The sequence below is a fragment of the Seriola aureovittata genome, chromosome 20, assembly GCF_021018895.1.
Source record: "Seriola aureovittata isolate HTS-2021-v1 ecotype China chromosome 20, ASM2101889v1, whole genome shotgun sequence".
NCBI classification, from domain to species: Eukaryota; Metazoa; Chordata; class Actinopteri; order Carangiformes; family Carangidae; genus Seriola; species Seriola aureovittata.
This window is the reverse complement of record NC_079383.1, coordinates 5,789,260-5,817,142: the sequence shown is the minus strand read 5'-3', so window position 1 is coordinate 5,817,142 and position 27,883 is coordinate 5,789,260. Positions and strand designations below refer to the sequence as shown.

The 27,883-nt window shown below is 40.3% G+C and overlaps 2 protein-coding genes across 6 annotated transcripts; one reads left to right on the top strand and one right to left on the bottom strand.

The window, feature by feature from the left end:
* Positions 1-302: 302 nt before the first annotated feature.
* On the bottom strand, positions 303-5,496 carry idi1 (isopentenyl-diphosphate delta isomerase 1). Its single transcript, XM_056364482.1, has 7 exons — positions 5,359-5,496; positions 3,881-4,071; positions 3,130-3,302; positions 2,933-3,025; positions 2,696-2,826; positions 2,435-2,539; positions 303-1,061 (listed from the first exon to the last, which is right to left on the bottom strand). The coding sequence occupies exons 2-7, from the start codon at positions 4,030-4,032 to the stop codon at positions 849-851; spliced, it is 867 nt and encodes a 288-aa protein (XP_056220457.1). The 5' UTR covers positions 4,033-4,071; positions 5,359-5,496; the 3' UTR covers positions 303-848.
* Positions 5,220-27,880, top strand: LOC130161280 (WD repeat-containing protein 37-like). 5 transcript variants are annotated; one of them, XM_056364479.1, is made up of 15 exons: positions 5,220-5,296; positions 6,710-6,972; positions 9,710-9,806; positions 9,944-10,039; positions 11,078-11,142; positions 11,385-11,468; positions 15,267-15,405; positions 15,977-16,048; positions 16,259-16,303; positions 16,452-16,528; positions 16,768-17,002; positions 18,678-18,819; positions 24,136-24,270; positions 25,090-25,204; positions 25,299-27,880. In XM_056364479.1, exons 2-15 carry the CDS (start codon positions 6,820-6,822, stop codon positions 25,428-25,430), a joined length of 1,587 nt encoding a protein of 528 aa, XP_056220454.1. In that variant the 5' UTR covers positions 5,220-5,296; positions 6,710-6,819; the 3' UTR covers positions 25,431-27,880. The 5 variants fall into 5 exon arrangements, with proteins under 5 accessions (XP_056220454.1, XP_056220452.1, XP_056220453.1 ...); XM_056364477.1 differs by having other exon boundaries at positions 5,231-5,296; positions 6,628-6,972; XM_056364478.1 differs by lacking the exon at positions 5,220-5,296 and adding an exon at positions 5,630-5,846.
* Positions 27,881-27,883: the final 3 nt, after the last annotated feature.

The following is a 27,883-nucleotide window of genomic DNA, read 5'->3' as shown; positions in this document are numbered from 1 at the left end:
GAACTGGATATTATTATGGTAATATCCATTGATGTAGCTTAAATGTCTGGCTGCAACAAAGTTAATATTTTAAAACTTAGTGGGCTGGTGGGAGTGATGACTTTACATGCTTCACCATTATCTCCTCATTACTTACATCTCAAACCTTTCATTGATGTAAATGTCTTCAAAAAGCACCAACTCATCTAAGAATACTATCTTTGGTATTTTATTAAAAATGTTGCTGTCTTATCTGATCTTATGAATGCAGCCAAAATGTCCCAGCTGCATGATGCAAAATACAACCATCTACCACCAATGGGCACAATCAAATACTTTATTGTGTAAAAGGGTACAAAGATTCAGTTTGTTCACTGATATCATTGTAAACAAAATACAGAGTGACAGTGGTTGTTGTGACTTGGAGACTCTATTCACCTCAGCTTAAAGACCTGTACTCAGGCACTTCACATTTTTATATAAAAATATGCTATTCTCTTCATTTTCTGCCTAATAAATTAAGACATTCGACATCTTCTATTCAGTCTGTAATCCATCAGAATTGTCTACATGACATTTTTCTTTATTAAAGACTCTAGAATCAATAGAATCACCTCTTGTGTGTTGTTGAATGCACCTCAGAGCTACAAACCTACTGTAAACCACGTCACCTCTTACTTTTAGCAAGGCTAAAACATTCCTTATTTAGTGCAGAAATCCTACACTTACAACAACCTTGACATAAATGGCCAGTGATCTGAAGGTCAGGCGTCTCCAGCAGCTTGGCTAGCTGTGCTTGAATGTCAGGCAAGTACTGTAACAAGCAGAGTTTTGAGAGGACTACAGGTAGAGCCTGATCCTGGTTGTAGTTACATGCGGTGGATGTTGTTGTGATCCATGAACTGTTTGAGGTTCTGCAGGTTGTCCCACCACTTGAAGAGGAAGGTCTCTGCGATGAGGCTGAACCAAGGTGTGATCTCCAGTTCCTTGCGCTTGGCCTTCTCTAACATCTCCTTCAGCTCCTCCTTGCTCACATAACAGTGGCTTTTGATCTCGTTGGGGTCGGGACTCAACTCCACGTCCTTCAGAGAGACATAAGAAAAAAAAGACACTGTTACTCTCTATAATCTGAATTAATTCAGGACAAAGATGTAATTTATGCACCCACATTGAGTTGAACAGGTGTTCATCAAGATATAATCGTTCTTCTTCTGATACATAACCACTCTGAGGTATTGTGTCAGCAGTAGTTCAGCTGCAAACTACATTGGTCCTGTATCTCATCATTAAAGTGTCAACTAACTTTGCAAAGATCACTCAGAAATGCTGTTCTGCAGCTCTTGGTGTTCACAGCCATTTGATTGGATAGAGTTGTGCCCAAAGCTTAGTACAGTATATGCACTTTCATCTCACACCTTAGAAAGCAATGAACTCCCAAAGATTATGTAGTTAACAGACTCTCTCTAACTGTGACTGCACTGGCGGTTCTGTTTCCTCATGTGTGAAAATTTAATTTCCGTGTCACTGTCCTTTTTTTACTCCTAGTTTAGCTCAGTTCCTATGGTTCAATGGTTTCTGGAGGTTTTTTAAAAATCCAGAGAGATGCAGCAGTCACGCTCAGAGAGTGTAGCCTGCATCCTGTAACAGCACATGTGTGGTGAAGAATGCTAAAACAACTGGGACTGAGCAGAGTGAGTTATGCTTGTTCCTGAAAAAGCCTTTTCAGTTTGTGCCTCTCATGTACACTATTATCATTACATTGGAGTCACAGAGCACATTCATAAAGAATGTTGTGTTCATTTTTTTTAAATGTTAAATAAGCTGGTTTTATGTATAAGGTTTTACATATCCCACCTTCAAGACATGTAATTGTCTTTTTATTTGTGTACCTTATATTTATATTGTGTTATTATTGTTACTTATAATTTTTTTGTTTTATGTTACTTGCCTAGGGACTACGGATGTAAATTCAGATTTTTGCGACAATTCAGCATGTTAACATCGTGTACTGATGTTAATTAACATGCAATGTCTCTATCATATAAACAAATAAATAAAATAAATAATTCAAATGACTATAGGAATAGTCTCTAGGCTGATAGTGAAGCTACAATATGTGCTTTACTGTGTAATCTGTACTTGGTGGGGACAGGGTACATACATGCTACCCAGTAAGTCCCAAACCAATAACTGTCTGTACTCAATGTGTACGATGTAAGTCAAAACTGATGAGTCTTGATATCAGCTTTACTGGTCAATATAAATGTTACTTTCTATCACTTTATATTGTCATACGAACACATTTGTAATTTTCTTGTCTTGTAATTTTTCTTGTGTTCTCAACTCGAGCAAGAACATGTATCATTCCTGGTCACAGGATGAGAGAACTGGGACTTATTTAATCCTTATCCTTATTTAATGCAAATCTAAGACCCAACAGACATTACTGTGCTACCTTCTGCATGAAGAGGATGTAGTCGATCTCATGTTCTCCCCAAACACCGTCTGACTGGGCCTTGTAGTGGATCCTGGTTAGATATGTCATTTCATCTGGTGTCACCTGAAGCGGAGAAGATCAGACGCAGGAAAACATTCACCACAGTCCATCAGAATCCACTTCCATTCGACACAGAAGCCGGGACTTCAAACGCACACACACACACACACACACACACACACACACACACACACACACACACACACACAGTATATTTACCTGTTCCATGGGGATACCCAGTTCAGCTTTGAGTCTCCTCTGAGCAGCTCTCCTCACTCCTATAGCATCCTTCTCCTCCAGCTCACTGTCTGTGTGTAGAGGATGACTGCAGCATGTGTTTGTGAAACAGCCTAGGAAACACACACACACATGGGAGATGTTTAAACACACTGCCTACTAATGCTTGGACTGCTTATAGGGGTTTAACTGGGGGGGGTTTAAGGCTGTGCTGCTGACCTGGAAAAGTGATTTTGGCATCAGACCGCTGTTGTAAGAGCAGCTTCTCTTCACTGTTGAAAATGAAGACGCTGAAGGCTCTGTGCAATAAACCTGGTAAAACAAAGACACAAATTATTAAAAGTACAAATCTAAAATCCGGGTAAAAGGGAAATGTATAACAGGTGTGTGTACATTTCAGCATTGTAGAGAGATACCTTTGTCGATGTTGGAGTTGAGGTGGCAGTTTTTCTTGGTATCAGCTCCGGTCCTGCTGTCGTTCTCGTCGATGAGGATGCACATTTCAGCCAGTAGCTGCACCTGCTTCTCGTCCAGGTGATCTGTGGTTATCTCAGGCATTCTGACTGTAGACTGCAGGTGTCTCACCTCACTGCAGGGCACCACGACCAGGAGCAAGCAGCAACAGTAGAAACAGTTCAGTGTGTTGACAGACCTGACCCTGTCTATATTTCTTACTGTTTAATAATGTCTGCAACTTTTTTAATTACCGGTACTTTATAATCTGTCCACTATTAACATATTACAATTAAAAGACGTAACATATTCATGTATAATGATATAAAGAAAGGAGAAAACGGTCCATCTGACACCAATCTTATGATCTTGGCCAGTAAGTTAACAAAATGTGCATGTAAAAGTAATATGGCAATAAATGCAGCTTGCTTTAGTTGGAGTATACCGAATTGAAATTGCTGTTATGAAAGTGAAAATGTGTAATTCAACCAATACAGAAAGCCACATCAAGTTGAAGACATTTTAAAATAGAAATTGGCATGAATTTCTTTCCTCACAAGACAGCAACATGTATTCAGTGAGACAAACAAGATACAGTAAGCTCAGCTATCAATAGCACAGTCACTCAGCTCAGAGACAACAAGCTTATCTGAGGCTTTCCTGTCTTTAACATCTGACTATGACTTTCAGAAACCTACAGGGCCCCACGCTTACCTGGCTAAAGCTCTGCAGCAGGTAATGATAGGCGTGCGGACGGGTCTGCTCCACAGTGCTGCGGCTCTCCCAGTCGCAGGTACGTTTGGTTTCAGCACAGCGGCCCTGTCGCAGAACACTCTCCGAAGCACCGCCCAAACAGCCCGCACCATCGCCTGACCGAAACGGAAAACCAATCACACGGATTGAAGCTGTGGGTGTTGGTAAAAACAGGAGAGGAGTTAACCCAGTCAGGATCAGAGGATACACTGAATGATAATTCCGGAGGATACAATGAATGATGATGAGGATGGACATGAACTACAGCTCCCGTAAAATTGATCATAAAAATTAATTTTGTTATTAACCAATAGATTCAAAGTTTTATCAATAGACTGTATAATTTCAACCCACTAAACCTTTTTACCTATACCTCATTTATAAGTACCGTAGTATTAAATTTATCAGGACTGTAACTAGTTATTATAGTCATTATTGATAAATTTAATAGTTATTGTTGAGATAAACTGATATTTAAGAGACAACAAAGAAAATTAAAGAAATCACAACAGCTTCCCAGAGTCCAATTGGTCATCTGAAAATTTCTTGTTCTGTCTAATCAACATGCAAAAACTCATTCATAATTCCTCCATTAAAAGATTTGTCAATAATATGCCAGAAAATAGTGCTATAATTTCCTAAGGTGACACCCTCTTACAATTTACAGTCATGGTAGACAAAAAACAAAAAACATCAAATCATCATATCTTAGGTAAAAGCACACTATATACAAACATACTATACAATAATTCGATTATCAAAATAATTGCAGATTCATCGACAAATCATTGCAACTTCAAAAAATACTCCATTAAAAGTAGAAGTTGTGTAATGAAAACGTTACTCAAGTAAAAGTATGATTGTGTTGTCAGCAAAATCTACTTAAAGTATCAAAAGTAAAAGTACTTGATGCAGTCAAATGGACCCTGTGACTGTTAGATCACTGTAGATTATATGATTAGTTGTTACTGATGCATTAACATGTAAGCAGCTTTTTGCTGTGGAAACAAATAATCATAAATGTATAGACTGCTGGGTAGTTCATAACAATCCACCATATTCTACAAGCATGTTATATTCTACATGTAATATAAACTATAGTTGTCAGGTTAATGTGGAGTAAAAAATGTATTTCCCTCTGAATTGTAGCGGAGTAGAAGTGTAAAGCAGAATAAAATGCAACTAATGTACAAGTGCATATGAATACATGTATTTACTTCCATCTGACATTACACCACTATGACCTCTATCTATGAAGTACAGTAGTTCAGAGCCCGCAGTCCCGGTCCAGAAGAATACACTCCGGGTTTTAGTCAGAGCTCGCCATCAGACCACAGCAGAGCCCACACCACCCAGGCCTCTGACAGCTGGACTTAAGTATGAACTGTTTGCCACATACACGACCTACAGAGAAACCGATAAGGCGTTCAGCTACTTACAGAAGTACTCTCCTGTCTCCGCTGGATAAACCGCGTCTTTTAACGTATTATCCGTTTGTTTACGGCGACATTTTACAGCTCAGTGCTGTAGTCGGACGACCTAGCATTCACTCCCTGTTTCTGACATCACGATTTTTCATTGGTTGGTTTAGCGGCGGCGTGACACCCCATTGGCTTAAAAAAGAGCAAACACAAACCACGTGATTTAAAATAAAATACGTTGATGTGTCGAAAAATAACTAAAATTGTCATAGCTATTAAACTGTAGCTGTCAAAGTCATCCATTGACAACATGCTGAACACTACAAATTAACAGATTCACACGTTGCACATCGAACTAGGAAGGTCATCCACCACCTGCTCGGTTATGTATAAACGTACGCTGCAGTGACGGCGATATGTGGCAGCTAGCCGTGTTAGCACGGAGCTAACCCCGTTTTCAGACTTCCATGCTGGACGAATGTGAAGTCAGACAGGCAGTGACAGCGGTGAGTGTCGGAGCTAATCCGTGCATGGAAGCTGCTGGGTCACAAGTCATGAAAGCACGCATCGAACAGTAATTTACCCCGTTGATTTGCTAAGGACAGTTATTGAGCACAATGTACAATAAATTCATGTGTGCTATCGTATGTCACACTTCCACTTCCAGTATTTTGCTTGTGACTGTAACAGTAGCTAAATTTTAAAAGCAATTTGGCCCTACGCCTCCATAAGAATAGCACGACCCCGCATAGTCACAAAATGCGTCGTCCTCTTAGCATGTCAGACTGTGCGCCGAACTCCCATTTAAAAATACTGAATTTAAAGTCGTAATGTTTGTTGGTAAACGCAGGTACATTATGGTTGATGATTTAGGTTTCTTGCTCCCACGGCTACAAATAGTAAATACGGGTTGGTTATAATTTACCAGGAAACGTTCATTTATTCGACAGAATGTTTAATTTCTCAATATTTGTACCTGTTATCGCTACAGCCGTCTCCCAGCAGCAGTGAGTAGTATTTAGTAAAGTGAATTAACTCGAAAAGAGGTTTCATTGAAATGCTTAATGGATCACTGTGTCATGCACATACCTGTTATTTATTTATTTTGAATAAAATATCTTAAATTTAGTTCGACAAAGTGTACTGTACATTTTTCTGATGAGTAGTGTAGCATTAAATTGCTGGATTTCTGGAGTTTGTAATTCTGTTGTTTCAGAGCAGTTGGTATCAGGCCAAGACTGCACCAACAAGCTCCCTAAATCTGAATATATCTATTGGCTTTTTCAGATCTCTGTGGGAAGTTACTCTTCACATTGAGCAGTTCCTTCAATGGCTGTGAACCTGAACTTGACTTCCATATTACCTGCAGGTAGGTGGTGATAACCCACCCACTAGCCAACCAGGGAGCTTGGCTTTTGTTCACCTGCTTCTCAGGTAGGACGTGAGCAGAGGGGCAGGGCCACCCAGCAGGTAGGAGGGATGCCTGTGGAGGGCGGAAGCAGCAGTGGCTCTGCTTCAGCTGCCCGTCACCCCAAGCAGAAACGCAAGGCTCACAGTTTGTCTATCCGGCGCACCAACAGCACAGAGGACAGGCCACTGGGCATCCAAAGAGGAGACATGCTGGAGGGACAGGTGAGGGAGATGCTGCCTTTTCTCTCTCTTTCTCTTACACACACTCAAGCACATGCACATGCATTCTTGACATCTGCAGACAAAGATCCAGCCATATAATAACATGGGTTATTGGAATGACCCACTGAGTTTCTTCTGCATCTGTTTAAAAAAGCATTTACCAGAAGGTCATTCTTTGTTAATTAGCATTTTGGTTGTCATTCTGTTCAGGTGTGAGGCTGTTTTTTGTCATGAGGGTACAGTACTAGCCGGTTGAGCAGCATTGCTTTTATTTCTACCTGGTGTAACATCCACAGCTTCCATGCTACAGTGTGTTTATGAGATGTGGTTTCTCCCCCCTGGGAAAAAAAAACTTTTTTTTTTGTTTAGTTTTTTTCAAGTAGCTACAAGGATGAAACTTGGTTTGATCAATATTGTCTAGATTTCACATCCTTTTAAGTAAACCGCCTGGTGTGGATGTGCATGCTGGTTACTGATTCTTTGTGGTAAAACAAAGGAATCTACTGTTACTTTTTAAGCCAACTGGTTCCATCAAGTTAGCGATTAACCATTTCCACAAACATTTAAATTGGAGCCACAATTGATTTATTTCTTCCAGAGAGGGAAGACTGTAGGCTTTATGATGGATGAGCAGACATTTCCTGATGCAAACCAGCTGTAGAAAACTATCAAACCTCTTCTCTGCTGAGATAATAAAAGTTTCTGTTTCTGTTTGATCAAGATTTGTGGTTGTTAACTTTTGGGAGTTGGCTCTAGAGTGACCTTATTGACTGTCATCTTTCGGATAAACCTAATAAAGAGTTTGTGAGTAACTGTCAATTGCTTTAAATAGTATCAACATGTTTTTCTGTTGTGAGAAATTGAACTGGTAGACAAAGGAAGACAAAACTGTTTGATTTTAAGCAGTTGACTTTCTGCAAAACGTGAAGCTTTTTCATGATCCAAATTTTGAATCAAAGTATTCAGTCCAAAACATGTGATGTGAGGATTGATTTTTGTCAGTATTCACCAGCTCATGGAAACCCTTTAGTATTTACTTTCTCTGTTCGACCACGTCCTTGACTTATCAGCCTCTAAAACTAGAGCTCAGCTTGCACTGGACTGTTGTCTCATCAAGTTTTAATATGGGCTGCTTGTCCAGGACTGATTAGTCTTTTCACCAGGCCTTTTTTTCTCTTTTGCCAAGGCATGCTGCCTCTGTTTATGTGCTTAGTCTACCCCACACAGCACAAGTTCCTCATACACAGACAGCTTTACAAACCTACATATTACACACAGAATGCATTTTCTTCCCCACTTTCAATGCGGTCATTATTGGCTAGATTACGCTGTAGGTTTTATGGCCATAGCTAAGCAGCTTTGAATTCATAGGGGCTGCCTGTTGTTTGCGAATTGACCTTTTTGTTTTTAAAAATGTGTTGACATGTGGCGCTGACAGAATGGTCAGGTGGTTAACGTCACTATGACAAACTGCTGATTTGAGTGCGTGCCAGAAGAAAGAGTGACGGTTAAGTGTTTGCTTTTCCCGTCTTTCACGTGGCTGTAGAAATGAGCGGCAGCTCTCAAAGCGAGCTGTCAAATGCAGCTTTTTGAGTCCATTGTTTCACAGCAGCCTTTACGTCTCTTTGCATGGTAGTCTGCTATCGACTGGTCGTCTGAAAACTGGGTTATTCTAGTGGTTCACAATGGAGGTAAGTGAGTTGAAACTGGTTGGACCCCGCTTGGTGTGTAGCTAGTTCATTGTAAGTAGGTTGTAGTTCTGCAGCTCAAAATGTAGCTGGTGGCAGATTAAAGCAGGTAAATATACAGGCTACGTCTGATTTGAGATTCATGTGGATCTCTTTCGATCTGTGTGGTGTGTATTTTATGAGTAAGTCTCTTTGAATTGATATTAGATACCTGTTTGTCATTGTGAAACTGACTTCAATCATGTCAGCAGCAGCATTTTTAGGGTTTGAACATATTAACTTAAGAATAGTCATTTAAAAAAGAAAAAAAAAGTTTATAATTTGCTCCATATTCATCAAAGTTACAAAAACAGAAAAACTCACAAATAAACAAACGGCACATGAATCATGATAACAGTAGCCACAGTCAAAGATAAATTAAGTGCAAGGTAATTATTCTTTTAAAAAAGAGAATACATAGACAGCACCAGTTAAAATTTCAGACACACCTACCCATTCATAGGTTCTGGTTTATTTTTACCATTTTCTACATTGTAGAACACGAGTGAAGACATTAATACTATGAAATAACACATATTGAATTATGTAGTTGTAGTAAAAAAAAAACAAAAATATGATTCATACTTTAGATTCTTTAAAGTTGCCCTCATTTACCTTGATGACAGCTTTGCACAGTATTGGTGTTATCATAATGAGCTTCATGAGGCAGTCACCTGGATTGCTTTCCGTTAACAGGTGTGCCTCGTCAGGAGTTAATTAGTGGAATTTCTTGCATTCTTAATGCTTTTGAGACCATCAGTTGTGTTGTGTCGTGGTAGTGTTGGTATACAGTAAATAGCCTTATACTAATCCATATTATGCTTAGAACTTAGAGCTGTAAATATATATATGTGTATAAATACACATATATATATATGTATATATGTATATATATATGTATGGTGGTGCCATTCAATTTTCATACAATGTGATACTGAATTTTTAGGCCTCTATCACAGTTTACTCTGAGGTTCATACATTTTCTGTCCTGTTTTTTTCTGTCTGTGCAGGACTCCAAGCTGCCTCTCTCCTTACGGAACAATCTTCTTGACCTTTTTGGCCAAATTGAGCGCGAGTTCGAAAATCTTTACATTGAAAACCTTGAATGTAAGTAACTGAAGATTTTGATTTTTTTTTTCTTACCTTACTGTATTCATCTCAAGCTGTTGGCCGACTAATCAGATGGTTTCAAGGTGCAGGTAGTGTTCGCTTACGGATGCCCTGTCACTGTGCTAACATTACAGTACGCCGGGAAATTGACTCCCTGAATGAGCGTCTGACCGGAGATGGACAGATTATTGAAGGAGGAGACCCCACCAAGGGAGCCCTGAAAACAAAAGGTCCAGTATTTCCCACATATGTTTTGTTACTCTTTAGGCTTTTGTACGCATGAATACATTTAAAAATGCTTTTTCTTTATGGAGACGATTGTGTGGCATTCAGATGAAGCTATATACAGTATCTCAGTGCCATGGTGGCTGGAAAATTCCACCTGGAAAACTTTCATTACTTTAACACTTAAAGCTGGTACCTATAAGGGGTTAAATCAACATACTGTTTATTTATTATCTTTATAACAGTATTTAAAGAAAACAGTCATCCATATTTCAGTTCGCATAGTGCTCAACAATGATTGGCTGCATCCTATAAAGGTCATTGCATCATGAGTTCAAAAAATTCTTGTTGTACATCTGTGCACAAAACACAATAATGGAGAAGGCAACCTGCAAAAGTAGTCTGTCCATGATAACGTGAATACACCTTGAGGGATCTGTATCACCATTATATTACTAAAAATTACTATCAGCCAGAAGATTTGTTAAATACTCAAATTTTGATATTAGCTTTAATTGCAGTCAGTTTAAAAACACCTGTGTAAAAGATATGAGCTCAGATTACGTGCACACAGCTATTGCAGCCTGTGTGAAAATGTGATGAATTTGATGTGGACATGACTCATGTTCATAGTGCAGCAGTAAAAACGAACTTTCAGGGGAAAAACACCTGTGTTTCAGTCTGACAGGTTGATTAGAAGGCTGATTAAGGCTGACATGAAGCTGAACCTGAAAATTAGCCTGACCAGGAGAATTTGGAGGATACGTTCCCCTAGTAACCTAGGTCAGACTTTATGAAAAAGCTTGCTTTAACTGCTAATCGTGCTTCATCAAACAGCCTTGTGGAACTGGCACATCCCTGCTGGTCCACAGGTTGTCTGAAGTGATTAGCAGCCATGATGAGAGTGCTGACAACTAACCACTAGAAACACACAACACAGATTTGTATTGCTGATGTGTGTGCTACTTAGAGTCTTGACACTTTATTAGGCCGTTACTGCAGCAGTGAAACCAACCATTGTTCTTTGTCTCTCCATCACACAGCCAGCCACAGCACCAGTCAACTGTCACAGAAGCTGAAGACGACCTACAAAGCCTCTACCAGCAAGGTACCTGATCCCAGCTGTGTTAAGCGTTCTATGGAGCCTGTAAGAGTGGTCACCTGTGTGAATGACTGAGCTGTTGGGATTCTGGCCTGGGGTAATAGTAACCACACATTCAGTGAGGGGAAGGAAGTGTTTGTGGGTGAACAAGTTGTGACCAAATGTTATTATTGTGAATTGTTTTGAAGCAATGATGGATTAATATGAAGATGTTTGACGTCTTCCTTTTTAATCTCTTGCCGAGGTAGAGATTGTACGCTCTCCACAGCAAAATAGGTGGACCTCGCAGCTTCAGTGTGGCCACATGGGAGTTGTGGGGTGGAGATTCATGGGTAACTTCCTGAATGCTTTGTTTGTCACTAAGCATTGTGGGAGCAGCTGTGGGCTGAGTCTCTTTTTTTTTTTTTTTTTTCTTTAACTAAAGTCCGACCTTGACTCCTCATCTCTTCTCTGCTCTGCACCCTGTCAGGTAATCTGGGTGAACGGCTGCATTTGTAAAATCTAGAAAACATATTTGTTTAGTTTCTTAAAGAAAGGTTTCTTAAAGAAATGTTTTGGAAGTGATTGGTTAAGTTATTCATTACAGTAAGGGCTCTATTTTAACAGCCCAAAGCACACGGTCCAAATCCCATGGGGCAAATACATTTAGGGCACGTCCATATCACTTTTGCTATTTTAGCGGCAGAAAAAACGGTCGCTGCTCCAGGCGCATGGTTCAAAGGGGTTGTAATTGGTCTCTTAATTAATCATGGGAGTGTTTTGGGCGTAACATTCAATAATATTCAATAAATCACTGTGCCACCTCCCATTCCCTTTAAAAGCCAGGTGTGCTTACACCTTGGAATATTGCTCTTATAAAGTTGCAGTGTTTCAAACTATTTGTGGTGAGATGATGACATTTTGTGACTGACCAGTGAGCCAGTCCTGGCACATACACGCAGCAACTCTGTGCACTCTGAGGGGAAAGGAAGGGCTGAGTCGATCGGTGCACTGCGTACAGCTTTACAAAGAAGTAACGGCACAAATCACAACGCTGGACAGAGACAGAGTGACCACAAGCTGAGCAGCCAGTTAGGTTAGCTTAGCACAAAGAATAGAAACAGTACAAACAGCTGCTATGGCTCTGGTAATGGTTAAAAAAAACTAATTCCTGCCATCAGCACGTCTAAAGCTTTATATCCATTATATGTAAAAACACTTTATATCCAGCTTGTTAAATCCATACAAACACTGAAGTGTGCCGGGACATTTCTTGGCCGGCTGTGTGGCAACAGCCAAGAAATAGCCCAGGACAGATTAAACGAACAAAATATACCACGTTAATATCCAGTCTTTACGCTAAGACAACCTAACCAGCTGCTGGTATTAACTTCATATTTACTGTACAGACATGAGAATATCGTTGATATTTTCATCTAACTCTTGGCAAGAAAGTGAGTCATTCCCCAAATTGTTTAACTATTTCTATAAAGCAGGGCTCAACAGTGTGAGCATTTTGCAGATGCCAGTGTGTGCAAGTGTGAAAGATATTGTGGATGCACTCTTGGGAAAGACTCTGAGTACATTAATAATGGACTAGTTATGTCAGTTTGCTCCTGCCTCTTATGCTCACTGTATGTTTAAGATTCAATGTTTAAAAAAAGAGATGCATTAATGTCATGTCTAAAAAAAAAAAAAAAAACTGTGCATTTAATTTTTGTCTGTGCCCCTTTGTTTTCATGTAAGGGCCAGTGCTCCTAAAAATAAACGTAAGCATAGAGCCCTGTGATGGTTTACCGTAAGTACCAATGTTGAAGTGTTTTACTTCAGTGACACGTGGCTTCCTCTTATTTTTCCCTGTCTCGTTGCCTCTTAAAGCTAAGAAACAATCTTAAAGCAGCCAAAGTCTGAGCTAGATGAAGAGTGGGACTCAATCCTCTTCTAATTTGAGAGAGATAGAAAAAGAGGACACATGAGTTCAAGGCAGGACTTCTTAGAATAACCTCCTGATGAACTAGTTGCTATTTAATATACAGCTAACATCTCAGCTGGCTAAGAAATATGACCAAAAACTAAATTTGTTATGACTAAAGGGGCTTGAAACTTGAAACTAATGATCTGCACTAATTGTATCCTCAGTTGCTGCTCGGATGACCTTGACTGGAATGAGCTATTCTTCTTGATGCTCACTGCTCATTGTGTTTCTAATGACAGCAAACAAATAATATTGTCTCGTAGTACAATGTGAATGTAAACACACCAGACAGAATGAGAGCGTATATTAACACATGTGAACCAGATGCTTTGCTGCTGCATGTAATGACTACCAATGATCTAAGCTTATTGCTGTGGTCAGCTGTCTGCTTGCAGCAGCATGTACAGTCAAACTACAACCTGTCCCCCCTTAGATTGTTCTTCTGGGTGACTGAAGGCCATGTGTAAACAGACCACTAGATAATCTTGTGTTAGGTGTGCACCACTTGTATAAGTGCACATCCACCGGTGCTTGATTTGGCTGAAGTGCAGTTCGATATTAATACTCTAGTGACACAGTTTGGTGCAATTTGAAACCATAAACCTTGTGGCAGTTGCAGAGATGTGCTCTGATGTAAAAACAGCACCTGTTAACAGGATGCACACACACACTTGGCTTTTGCAGGCTGCCCTTCTAGAGGCCTGTATCACAAAGAAAGCTCAACTTAGTCTGGCTCTCTTTGGTTTACCCGCCTTCTCTGAGCTTAACATCTGAGTGATTTACAGCAGGTGTGAGATAAATACTGTAATGAAGAGGCTGTAGAAACACTACGAATAATATCCAAATGTTAAACGTAATGCTATGGCTATAAATAAGCGTAAGTTATTAGGTAGGCATATTGAAATATGCTCAGCATTTTTAATATGTTCAGTAGTTCTTAATTTGTCTCACGATGAACAAACTATTATGAATAGGTGATGAAAAGTGATTCAAAGACTCTTTCTACTGCCAAAGAAGAGAGCAAAGTACAGATAATCTGTGCAAAAATGGCTGAGGAAAAGAAATGGCTGATAATGCCAAAACTGTAGCATTTATAATTAAATAAAACATTGTGCATAATTAATATCCAGATATAATTGCAGTTCATTAGTCTGTGGTGAACTATCTCTGTTTCAAACACAGAGTGGACGCATAATTGTATTGTATAAAAGCATTTCCTCTCTGACACAATTATGAGCACCAAAATTATTCTACAGTTATTCTACTGTTATTTTGTACATGTCAGGATCCTGTAGGAATGATGACTCACTTTTTTCGGGGAGCTGTCAGACTGTTGACAGGTTTTGATCTGCTTTGGAGCAGATTAGCCGTTAAAAGTCAATCAGCCTCATGACACCTGAGTTAAGCCAAGAGGAGGTGGCTAACCCTCTCACTCTGTGATACAGGCCCTAGATCTTACATAACCAAACTTGTTATCTGTGAATCTGTTTGTCAGACAGCAACAATAAACTGTGATGTGAGTAAAAAATGGAAAGCTACTGTTATGTCTTGTAGTCTCAGGTATGGTTATGTTGCCAGATTTCAGTTAAAGGTCCCATATTTTACACTTTTCCTGTGTTTTATTTGAAGTGTTGATCCATCAGAATATATTTGCAGTTTAAAAACATGTCATTGTAGTTTCACATCTCCTCTCTCAGGCTTTCTTATTGGCTGACTATTTTCTGAATGATTGAATAAAAAAAAAAGCAGAATTCAGGCAAACACTCAGAGAAACCAAATCCTACAAGGTTGGGCGGTGGGCAGGGCTTGGTGCATGGCTTAGATAAGTGACTGTTTTTTTGTGACATCACAAAGTTACAGAAGTCCTGACTCATTTTAAGGCTCAGTTTCTGAATGCGGGCTGTGTGCATTTCTCTGTGGACTGAGCACTATACTTTCACAGTGTTAATATAGAACCTAGACCTGTTTTATAATCAAAAAACACATGGACATCTAACTTTTATACTATATGGGACCTTTAACAAACATACCCAATTGATTCCCTTGTTTCTGTAACTGTAGCATATAAAGCCATGTAAAAAAAACTGCATACATGCTGGTATTTATCATCTTATATTGTCCATCTTGTTTCTTTCTTGTCTCTGTCATGCCCACCTCTCCTCCCTCCCCTGCTCAGATTGTGTCCAGTTTCAAAGCCACCACAGGGTCCCGTGCCTTGTGCCAGCTGCTCAAGGAATACGTGGGCCACCGAGATGGGATCTGGGACCTCAGTGTCACACGAACTCAGCCGGTGGTCCTGGGCACCGCCTCTGCAGGTACACAAAGTCACTTCACAAACTATTTACATACAGTATACATACTGCATTGTTTTTTGTGGTTTTTTTTTAGACAGTCAACATGCTGTGTAGTTGTTTTCAATACGATTGATTAGTCAAGATTAAAGGTGCTGCACGCAGTATTTACATCATTATGTCACTGTCAAATTAACTGTGATGCCTTGATGCAATGAGCGAAAAATGAGTAGGATGATTGATGGCATCTGGTGCACATCAGTAGTGTTGTTAATGCTAATATCTGTAAGACTCTCAAAAAGACAAAACTGTAATGACTTTTCATTTTTGTTGAATGTAATTTAAAAAAAAAAACAAAAAAAAAATAAACAAAAACTAATTTCCATCATCTTGAATAGGGAGAAACCTTTAAAGCTTTAGTTCTGTTTCTGCTGCTCAGTCTGTGTTTCACCATAATGTGGTCCAGACATTTCTCACCAAATCTAACCAGATAGCCCACTATGTAAAAACCCTGACTCAATAGCTGATTATTGTTTAAAAAAAAAAAAAAGAAATTGTGAATGGCTTCATGTTCATCAGTGTGCTCTCCTCACAGACCACTCGGCTCTACTGTGGAGCATAGAGACTGGGAAATGTCTGCTGAGGTATGCTGGTCATGCAGGATCAGGTAATTAGAAAATTAAATGGATACAATAGATGTAGCAGGTACTGTTGTGTCTTATCTCTGTTTATACAACACTGGCTGGTTCACGTCTCAAGCATATGCTGTATTACTGTGAGATATAACGGAGTCTGTCAACATTTGCTCACATGGCTTGTTAGATGACAGGAATACTTGATGTAACATATGTGCATATGTCTCATCATTCGCCCACAGTCAACTCCATCAAGTTCCACCCCACAGAGCAGATGGCCCTCACAGGTCTGTATCTGAATGCATGTGTGTTTATTTTGGTGATTTGGCTACATTTAATGTTTGTGTCAACCATCTTTTTCCTGCCTCCGTTGTCTCCAGCAGTCAGTTCCGTGTAGATGTGACTGTTTGTTCATGTGTACTTGTGTTTGCACAGCCTCTGGGGACCAGACGGCTCACATCTGGCGCTACATGGTGCAGCTTCCTGCCCCCCAGCCACCACCAGATGTCAGTGTAAGTAACATTGTACTGTTCTCGTCCCAAGGTTTCTATAATAATAATAATAACCTGGAATGTCATGGAATTTTGAAATATGTATGTCAAAGGATGGAGGTGAATATCAAGTACATTTACAAATAGGTTGCTTTACTTTCCATGGTGAATTAATCATACAAAAGCACTAGGTCCAAGCTATCGCTGTTGTGGCAGGCATCTGTGTACATTGCTTGGACTCTTTGTGTGTCCTTCCATAGGCTCCATGTGATGAAGACCAGGACTCGTCAGACAGAGAGGAAGGCGAGGTGGATGGCGAGGGCCCGTTTGAGGTCCCTACCGTCCGGGTCGCTACAGCAACCCTGAAGAGCCACCAGGGTGTAGTGATCGCAGCTGATTGGTTGGTTGGAGGCCGTCAAGTGGTGACAGCTTCCTGGGATCGTGCTGCCAACCTGTATGAGGTGGAGACGTCTGAACTGGTTCACACACTCACTGGTAGGCAAACAGGCTGGTACTATATCATAGAACAGCAGCATATGGTGTCTTTGTTTGTTATGTTTGTGTTTCAATTATTTGAAAATGTACATATTGCTCATGTTTAGATGTTATTATTTGTTTTTGTGCCTTTGGTTCATGTTGTTCATCTTAATATGATACACTCCAGTCATCTGAGGAAAGGCTACAGCTCATTTCCAAATGAACACATATAGTCAATCAAGTTTGTTTATTTTATATCTGTTCTTTGCAAGAGAGTCTGCAATTAGGTTCAACCACAGGCCACTTTTTTTTATCAGTAATGTTCATTACAGGTGCAGTGGATACATAGGCCTGTATGTTTTTCATATGTTATCTTTCTTTGAACTAATTTGAATGATTTTTAAACAGTTTTATGCCTCTCGACTGGCAACAGCCAAGGATGGATACATGTCCGTCCCATTCTCGTGAATATGATATCTCAGTAACACCTTGAGGTGTTTTTGAATTTGCCACAAACATTCACTTGGCCAAGGCCACTGTGACCTCACAGAACATGTTTTTGGCGTCTTGAATGTGATATCTCAAGACAACCTTTAGGGAATTTCTTCAGATTAGACACAAACATTCATTTGAACTCGAAGATGAACTCATTAGATTTTGGGGCAAAATGCAAAGTAAGGTCAAAGGTCACGGTGACCTCATGTTCTTGTGAGGAACGGCCAAAGGGAATTTCTTCTTTTAACATTTGGCACAAACATTCACTTTAACTCAAGGATGAACCGATTAGAATTTGGTGGTCAAAAGTCAAGCTCACTGTGACCTCACAAAACAAATTTTTGGCCATAACTCCCAAATGTATACACTAATTGTGACACAATTTAACTCAAATGTCTTTAAGGATAAAATCAAGTGATGACATTTTATATCCAAAGGTCAAAGTTCAACTTCACTGTGACATCATAATGTTCTGCAAAAACACTTCTGGTCATTATTCAACGCTGTAACTCAGGAAGGGGAGAGTGTGACCATTTTCCTCGGCTGGCTGGTGGAGTCATTCTAGTTCGGATTACATCTGAGGGCTGATATGCATATTAGTGAGCAGTTTATGTAAATATTCACCTATCAAAAAAAGGCTCATAAATGTGAAATGGTTTGTTAAAAGGGGAGAATAAAGGGAAGATCTTTTTTGTTCAGATTCCCAATCAACATATGATGAAACCACTGTTTCCTTTACTTTGTGTGACTCTAAACAATAACTCCACATTTTGTGAAATATGTGTGTTATGAGTGTTAGATGAGAAGATCGATAGGACTCTGATGTCTGAAGGCTAAATATGAAGCTACAGCGAGCAGCTGATCAGCTTAGCTTAGCACAAACACCAGAAGGCGAGGTGGATGGCCAGTTCTTGTACAGGTTAGACAAACAAAATATAACATGTTAATCAGTGAGGTTTAGAGACGCTGGCAGGCAGACAGAGGCAGCTAGCTGTTTTTAACCAAGTTAAGTTAAGCATCTGCTGGCACTTGTTTCATATTAAACATGTTTCCCAAATTTTAAAAGAACTGCTTTAAAAAAGTTTAGAATCTAAACTTTTTTAAAGCAGTTCTTTTAAAATTTGTGATTCATCTAAACTTTAGATGAATCACAAAGAGTTACATATGGTTACCATTATGTTTGTGTGTATGTTTGTAGGCCATGACCAGGAGCTGACCCACTGCTGTACCCACCCCACCCAGCGGCTGGTGGTCACCTCATCCAGAGACACCACCTTCAGGCTGTGGGACTTCAGAGATCCGTCCATCCACTCTGTCAATGTATTCCAGGGACACACTGAGTAAGTCTGTCTCTCTTTCTCTCTCTCTCTCTCACACACACTCTCACAGACACAGACACACAGACACACAGACACATAGACACACACACACACACACACACACACACACTCTCTCAGCTCAGTTTGAGTGATGGCTTGTTGCTGCAATCTTCATTTCCCCCACAGGGTGGTGCTGTAGCATCACTCTGGTCTGTGATCCCTTTCAGCACTCACTTTTTTTTTTATCCTCAGACAGTGCCACATTAATTTACAGACCCTGCTGCTCTAAGCCAAATCCTCAACTTGCCTCTCATTCATTACTGAGCACTTCTCCTCACTTCGACGGCTTTCTTGTCCTTCTCCCCTCTCTTTCTCTGACTACCTCTGTCTCTCTGGCTCGCTCTCCTGTTCATTTATCTGTCCGTTTTTCTGCGTTAATCCTCCACTCTGTGTAATTTGGCACTTCGCTCGCTGTTAACACTCAATTGCAGCCGCTCATTTCAAAACGATGACTGTCAGGCTTGTCTGTGGCTTTCAATGGCAGCGCTCTTTAAAAAGCGTAAGAAGTGTGTGTGTGCGCGTATGCGTGTGTTTATGTGCATGTCTACATGTGTGTGTCCTGGCTGGCTGGCAGCCTTTGATTGCAAGTGGGGGGATTACATAGAGCTCATTATGTACGACCCCAACATGTATAATTCCTGCAGATCCCACTTTAATTCTCTCCCATAGACAATTGGTGTAATGAGATTAAGCACCAGTGTTTCACAGTTAACGACAGCCCTCCTCCTTTCCTTTCCTTCCATCCATCCTTATGTCCTTCCCAAACGGCCACGATGTGCTTTAAAGTGAAAACGTCCCTCCTTGTCCTTCAGTGGTTTATTTAAAGTCACAAACTCAGACATTCAGGCAAATTCCTTAATCTTTAGCCGTCAAACCTAAAAGCAAACAAAAACAGTTTGAAAAAGTCTGGAAAAACTGAGCAGCTGTTCACTGTTTAGCTGCTGTGTATGAGTAATCAAACCTGAACTGGCTTATTGTACATGAGCAGCTTCACATTTAGGTCTGCAACTAATGATTATCACAATTTCTCTCAGTTAGACCAATAAGAGCAAGAAAGGAGTGTTTGACAACAATTTTTGCTTAAAGATGACTTCAGTTATTAATCAGTTATTGCAGACAATTTCTGTTGATTGACTTAACAATTAACAAATCGTTGCTTTAACAAAGATAGTGATCGTGTCTGTAAATAACCACTAACAATAACCACACAAGATTTACTTTGAAGAAGCTCCTAATATGTTGTCCAGTGTCAGTTTGTATTGGCAGCATTGAGCTGGATACTGCAGATACATGTGTATGTTTTTCTGGTGCGTGCGTGCATGTGTGCGTGTGTGTGTGCTTGCGTCTGTGTATGTGTGTGCATGCGTGTGTGTGTGCGTGCATAGGGTCCAATTGTAAAAGGTTGCACCAACAGTCACCCTGACCCATGCAGTTTACTCACCCACATGCTTTTTCCACTTTCCAACTTGTGAGAATTTTTAGTTTCAGCCGAACCTGCGTCATCTCTCTGCCATGTCTCTTGCTAATTTTCCAGAATCTCCAGCATGTTATAATGATGTGGCATAAATGGCGTTCTCTCTGCATCCTCTCTGTGGAAACAGCAGAGGAGAGTGTGAATGGTTTAAAAGGCAGAAGAGAGCTGGAGGGGAGACATCCTCTTGTTTCCACCGTCTTCACTGGCAATTACAGCTAACGCTCCCTGACAGTGAAAGGCGGCAGCTAAAAGTGCAGCACACACCCTGTATCCCACCCCCCCGCCGTAATTGCAGAGTAATGACGACTGCACATGAGCTAACAAAGCGGCTGAGAACAAACGAGAAGTGACAGTGGACTTGCTCTACAAATGGGATACCATGTCACGTTTGTCTGTCCAGCCATCGACGGCTTTCTGAGACATTTGAATGCAGTTGATAGAAGTGTGTGTGTGTGTGTGTGTGTGTGTGTGTGTGTGTGTGTGTGTGTGTGTGCGTGCGTGCGTGCGTGCGTGCGTGTGTGCGCGCGTGTGCATGCATACATGGGGGTGTCTGTATGCAGATTTGACATCCTGTCTCTTGAGGAATACACCAGCACTTACCAGGTTCTCAGCGACTGTCAGTGTTACTACAAAAATAAGAGCGCTCTAAAACCTCTTAGTGGTCCGTACTTGAATTGTTTCATTTACATTTTACATATTGGGCATACGGCTCATGCTCTCATCCACAGTGATTCACAATGACTGCAATGTGAAATTTTTACAAATGTGTACATCAGTCATCAAAAGCACTCATTAGGAGAGAGGATAAGGATCACAGCCACAGTGCCAGAACAAATACTCCAGTTTACCTTGCAGATTTATGTGTGATCGAGCGCTGGTAGGTGAAGATATAATAACAATGCAGAGGATTAGTTTAATCAGGATCTTTAGTGCAGATTCTCTTGTCTGGCCACTGCATTTCATTTACCAATACACAGACAATCAAAACATCAGTGATCATCACTAGGTAAACTAAGAATAACTATTCAGCAACATCAAGCAACATGAAATGCATATACTGTTGTGAAAGAATGAGCCGGGCATGTGAGAATTTCAAAAAGTGATGATCTCAAGTCAAAGATTGCCCCAAAGCAGCTGTGTGTCAGACTGTTTGTCAGAGCTTTCCTCTCAGTAAAGAAGAAGGAGGAAATTTTAAACCGTAATTGCACAAAATGTTTGTAGTTAGTGAAATAAAATCTCCCTTTCCTTGTAGAGGCTGAATCTGTAACTGTGACAATTCCATCCTAATATAACAGTGTCAGTGCGAGCGGTTAGTTGAATGAGTTTAGGGACGGAGTCCGCCTGTCGTGGCTCGTCTCTCAGGTCTTCTTGAAATCACACCACAATTGTAGAGACAAAAATATGACTGTTAGGGGGCCTTTGGGCTTCATGTGAGACTTTCAGCTCACCTTAACTTCTCCAGCTGCAGAGGGGGTCCCATGATTCCTTCTGTATGACTCTCTTCCTTTCCAGCTCCCCGAGTCTCCAGTCACAAGGAGTCTTGACCTTGGCTGTCAGAGACACTGCAGAGATGCCATTAAGTAACAGAGACTACTCCCCTCCCTCCTCACCACCCATTCTAAAAACCCTTTAACCTTAATCAACCTTTTAATCAATTACCTTGTCTGATTACGCTCCCCGTACACCTCCCACCTAGCACACCTCCTATCTTTCTTACTCCCTGTCGCTCTCTCTACCTCTTGTATTCCCAGGTGGGCTGTACCCTGCAGTGTCAGAAGGTGCCTGTAACGATACAGCAGTTTCCTAGAGCCCGAGCCTCTCTAATAGTTTAGGGCCCTAATTATCCCTTAATGCCATGTCAGTTTGAATTAAGGGGGAAGCCAGTTTTGGCAAGAAAAACTAGATGTGGAAATGTGTGTGTGTGTGTGTGTGTGTGTGTGTGTGTGTGGACACCACACAATGCTAATCTTAATCAACAATCAGAAATCCCATCCAGCTTCTTTAGTTTATATCTAAAGTTCCCTCCATGAATGAGGAAAGATTGAATCAATGGAGGCCTGATTTTGTGCTATTATGTGGATCACGACAGGTTGGAAGAAAGGGCGTGTGAGGAGGAAGCTGATACCACGATGTAGCGAATGGCATTGTGTATCTTTTATCCTATCATATCTAATTGTGATCGGGGTCGTGCTCTTTCACACCTGTTGTGTTGTCAGGGCATACTGACCACTGCAGTGGTGGCAATGGTAACCGCTGCAGTTCACTAAAATCAGTAACAGTCAGCAATATAAACAGTGTATGGTGCATCATCTACTGTTTGGATGAACATGTGTGCAACACCTTCTGCAGGTCGTTATAAAACAATATGTAACACATTTTATATATATATATCTTGAATATTGAAAGGTGTCTACATACAGTATGTAATGCTTGTACAGTTATGGATTAAATCTGTCACAGTACATTTTATTTATAATTGGAAAAAAATAGAAATGTAGTTGAACTGAATTGTGTTAATAGATGAAATAATAAGTGGCAGAATTATATTGTGACGTATCACATAGATACAAATATCCAAATATGTAAATTCAGCTTATGATGTATTTATAGTGATTTCCCAACCAGTGATTCTAACAATTTACAATAACCAGTCAGCTGTCCATCAACCTGATCAGTTACCCTGTGCTGCAGTCGAGTGTCTGAAGACAAGTTAGCCAATTATTACAGATGTTGAAATAGTTAATTAAAAGTAACAGGGAAATGGCTGAAAAAGTTAAAAGCAACTAGTTAGCTAAAACTAAAAGGATGGAGCTGAAATAACTAAAAGTAATGGATGAACAGGTGATGTAGTCGGCTAATCATTATAGAAAAGCTAAAATAGTCAGCTAAAACTAAAGGGTACATGATTGTATGTTTGTTATATGAAAATATAAAGTATAACTACTTTTCATATATTTGATAATGTTAAATAACATTAACACTATCTATCTGAACCCGTAAAATATGTTTAATGGATTCAATATATTTGAGTGGCTCACATGGGTAATTGAGCTCCCATCTGAGGAGGTGTGTCAGACAAAGAAGGTTTAGAACCATGGCCCATCATTTGTGATCCCATTCTTCAAAAGTCATGTCTTGATACAGTGTCTTGGTTTATTTTTTCAGTTTACTTTTGTAATATTTGATGTATTGAACGTGAACATGAACAGAATCACCCACCCCCCAAGACTCACTGTAAATGTGTAGAAGCTGTAGAGAGAACGGAAACTGTCTTTCACAGAGTATCGACAGCTCAAACACGGTCGGCGGTGTGAAAACTTTCAAGTCGTTATATAACCCATCGAGATGTTCCGACAGCTACACATATGTAACAGGAACAGAGCAAGTGTGATCCTGCCTCTGTTTCTTTCCTCTGGTAGGAACGCCCATAACATCCTGACATATCACTGTGACGCGTGTGAGGATCTGTCTCATATTCCAGGTGTATGAGTAATATCAGGGCCGTCTGTGGGAGAGGGTGATGAGACTGGCTATAAATGTTAACTATTCCCTCCCAAACTTTCCTCTTTTTCCTGAACTACAAAATGAGTATAAATTCCAACTATGTAAGATATAAAACATACTGTATACATACAGTATACATACATCAGCTCTCTTCACTGCACTTTAATTGGATGGTGGAGAACCGTGTGAATTTCCTAGATAAGATATACTTTTGATTACAATGTGAACACACAAGGGAGAGAGTAACATTTTCTTTGTGTAACAGCTGTCTTCTGTTTTTGTGTGTCCGTCATTTGTAGCACGGTGACGTCGGCAGTGTTCACGGTGGGCGACAACGTGGTTTCAGGAAGCGACGACCGCACAGTTAAGGTGTGGGATTTGAAAAACATGAGGTCGCCAATAGCAACTATCCGCACTGACTCAGCTGTGAACAGGTAGGTGAAGGGACACGTATAACTGTAACGTGTTGCTGCAAAAAATAAGTGATGCATGTTGTATGTTTTCTTAAGGCAGAGCTGCTCTGCTGTCAAGCACATTTAAATTAACTTAGTTTAAATAAAACATTTTTTAAATTAATTTAAATAAAAAAAATTAAACTTTAAACTTTTTTCTGAGCTTAAAATGCTCAGAAAAAAAAAAAGTGAATATCTACAGCTCCTTGACAGCCGGGCAAACTACGATTGCTGATGAAGATCAGCTACTAAATGTACCTTGAGCCTTAAGCTTCAAAGTGCAATAGTTTTGACAGCTGTTGTTTCTAAGGTCAAGAATGAGTTTTGAATCGCAACTCAGGACAAAAACATGAAATGTGAACATCTACAGTTTCATGTAGCCAAAGTATTGGTACATACTTGATATCGAAATATCTTATTGAGATCAGGAGCCAAAAAATGTGATCAGGACATCCTCGGTTTTGATGAAGCTCTTAGACTTTCCAACAATACATGTAAATAACTTCAAACAGGGTTACTGTTTGGGGCTCCATGAGGTCATGATTGCTGAAATGCTGTTTTAAAGTTGATGTTCTCCATTGTGAAAAGAAAATAATTCCTTTTAAAACAGATGATAGTGACCTCACCAGCTCGTGTGTGTGTGTGTGTGTAAACGAGAAACTGAAATGTGCCGAGGTAAATCTGTGCTTGAGATATTTCTGTAAATCAAGCGCTGAATTATACAACTTAGCTCCTGACTTTCTTCGGGAGAATGAACCACATCTGAACCTGATTTAAAGTGAACTCGATCTGACGTTTCAGGATAAGCGTCTCTGCCAACCAGAGGATCATCGCTCTGCCACACGACAATCGACAAGTCCGACTGTTTGATATGAGCGGAGTGAGGCTGGCCCGACTTCCACGCAGCAACAGAATGGTAAGGAAGGAGAAAAAAGGTTGACAGGAAGTAGTGTGTTTGATTGGTCATTAAATCTAACATTTCAAACCTGTGTGTTTGTGTGTGTGCGCAGGGTCACAGACGTATGGTGTGTTGTACAGCGTGGAATGAAGAGAACCAGTCATGCAACCTGTTCACCTGCGGCTTCGACCGACAGGCCATCGGCTGGAACATCAACATCCCTGCACTGCTGCAGGAGAAGTGATGCCACACACACACACACACACACACACACACACACACACACACACACACACACACACTCACACACAGACACACACACAGACACACACACACACACGCACACGATTACACACAGTGAAGTAGGTGACTGATCAGAATCTATCCATGTACATACAGTATATACAGTATGGTACAAATATACACTGTAATCTGTGGCCCTCGTACATGCTAGTATGCTTTAAGTGTTTTCCCTGTGAAACGTGAGCTGTGATATATTTCACAGCTTTCCAGCAACCAAGCAAGAAGGTGTGAAATATGTTGTTCATTATCACCGTTCGTGTTATTTTCCAGGATGCAGCTATTAACATTGATTGATGAGAGCATATTATTCCCCAGACTAAATTATCCCGTCTTTCATTGTGCACATGTGCAGCTGAAACCTGTGACTGAGACGGTTCCAACATTTTAAAGTCCGAGTGTGTACGAGGCCACAGAGCTGCTCTTCTGTATTTGAGCCCTTCACTTATTTAGCATGGATTGTGAATTGTGACGTGGCTAAGCTTATCCATTCGTCTCTAGCCCTTGCTGTTTAAAGTATATATTTGACTTCATGGTCACAGGCTGCTGCTCACATCACTGCTGTTTTAGTTACTGCTGAATGGACGCTCTTGCATGTAGATAAACATGGTTTGCGAATGTTACTTGTAAAGTTGTGCGAGAACAATTATAAGGCCAGGACCTGGCTGTAGAATATGATTTAAAGACATTATGTGTATATTAAGTTGTGGCCTGATAAAGTGACCTGTGCTGCAGGTTGTTGCTTATTAATGGATTATTGTCTCAACTGTTATCCACCTTTTTGAAGGTGGAGCTCAGAGAGGACAACGTGGTTCTGTGAAATGTTTTTATTCTTTTAGTCCAACATGAATTCTTTCTTATCATGGAGTGAAACATATCATATTCAGGCCTGCGAAGTTGTCTTAACATGTTTCAAACAGGACCTGCTGTCCTGTCTGAAGGTTTCCACTGATCGAGATTCATGTCTTTGCCTATTACCTTTGATGCTTTCAATTCACAGCCAGCCTCCATATTTAAGATTTCAAACTTATGATACTGTAACTCTGCCTTGTTCCATGTTTACAGTCTTTTTTTTTTTTTTTTTTTGAGTATTGCTTCATTTTGCCTTTCTGTCAGGATGCAAAGTCTCAAGAGCATAGCAATAATGGGAAAACAACTGCACTTCCGTTGCTCACAAATCCTCAACAGGTCTGTGAATGTTATCCAACATCATCATGCTATAGTATTCACTACATGTCTCTACAGGTGTAGGTGTCCGTAATCTGCCCCCATATTTCCTTGGTGTTAGTGAAATACAGACCCATCCTCTTCAGCCTGTTGCCAATTCAGAGCCCTGTGTTGCTGTAGTGTGTGTGTGTGCGCGCGCTTTCCCCAAAGTGAATTTGTTGGTTACTAGTCATTTCTGTGTTTCAGTAACAGCCTGTCAATATCAAGTTAGTGTTGACACTTTGCATTGAACCCATAGCCTTGTACGACCTCTTGCACCTTTCTGTTTTAGATGAAGCTGTTCAGTCTGTGAGAAGCGCTCTTTATCCAAAAAGCAATAATCCAGCTTGCTGATGTTTCTGGTGCTCAGAGTGAAGCCCATTTCTTTTCTTGGAAATCAGTGAATCTGACCTGACGTAACACACTGAATCTCAGTTTGAGAACTACACGGTAACTTATCTGGAACTGGGCTTGACCGGAAATCCAGGATACTCTTTACTTGTTACACTTGTGCAATATCCCACACATGAAGTCATGCTGTCGTTTTTGACCTTCAGATGTTTAACTTATTTCAGTGCTGTAAATCCCATAAGATGATTTATTGTACTCGTGTGACTGGTGTAGCTGTAGCTCAGTGTACATAGGTATGCATAACTTACCCAAAAGTTGGCTTCAGCCGACACTTCACTGCTGTTTCTACCAACAATAGAGCCGGGATGGATTTTTGAAGTCAAATATAATGACTTGTAGAAATGCCTTACCATTGCATTGAAAACGTTGCATTAGCCTTATCCATCTGAGCATCAATGCACTTTTCCAAATGCTTGTTAAATAACTAATTGTGTTCCACTGCACAGTGCAGATAGGATTTTTACTCCTGTTTCATTCAGGGAACTCAATTTAGCGCCCACTGGTATCACTGTCATTTTAATCTGCAGGTAGAAAGGCAAGTCCGATTTCCGCCCCACATATGAATTCTAACTTGGAGGAAATATGATTTTGGATTGATACATTAAATTACTGCGTGCCAGATTGGACGGGTAAAAAAAAAAAAAAAGTGGATAGGCTTCGCTTCATTGTAGCGAATCATATTCACCTCAAACTTCATTATGTGATCTACTTTGCATACCTTATTGTGACGGGTACGTGCTCTCTGACACTTTCCAATAAAAATATGTGATTTCCTTTTCC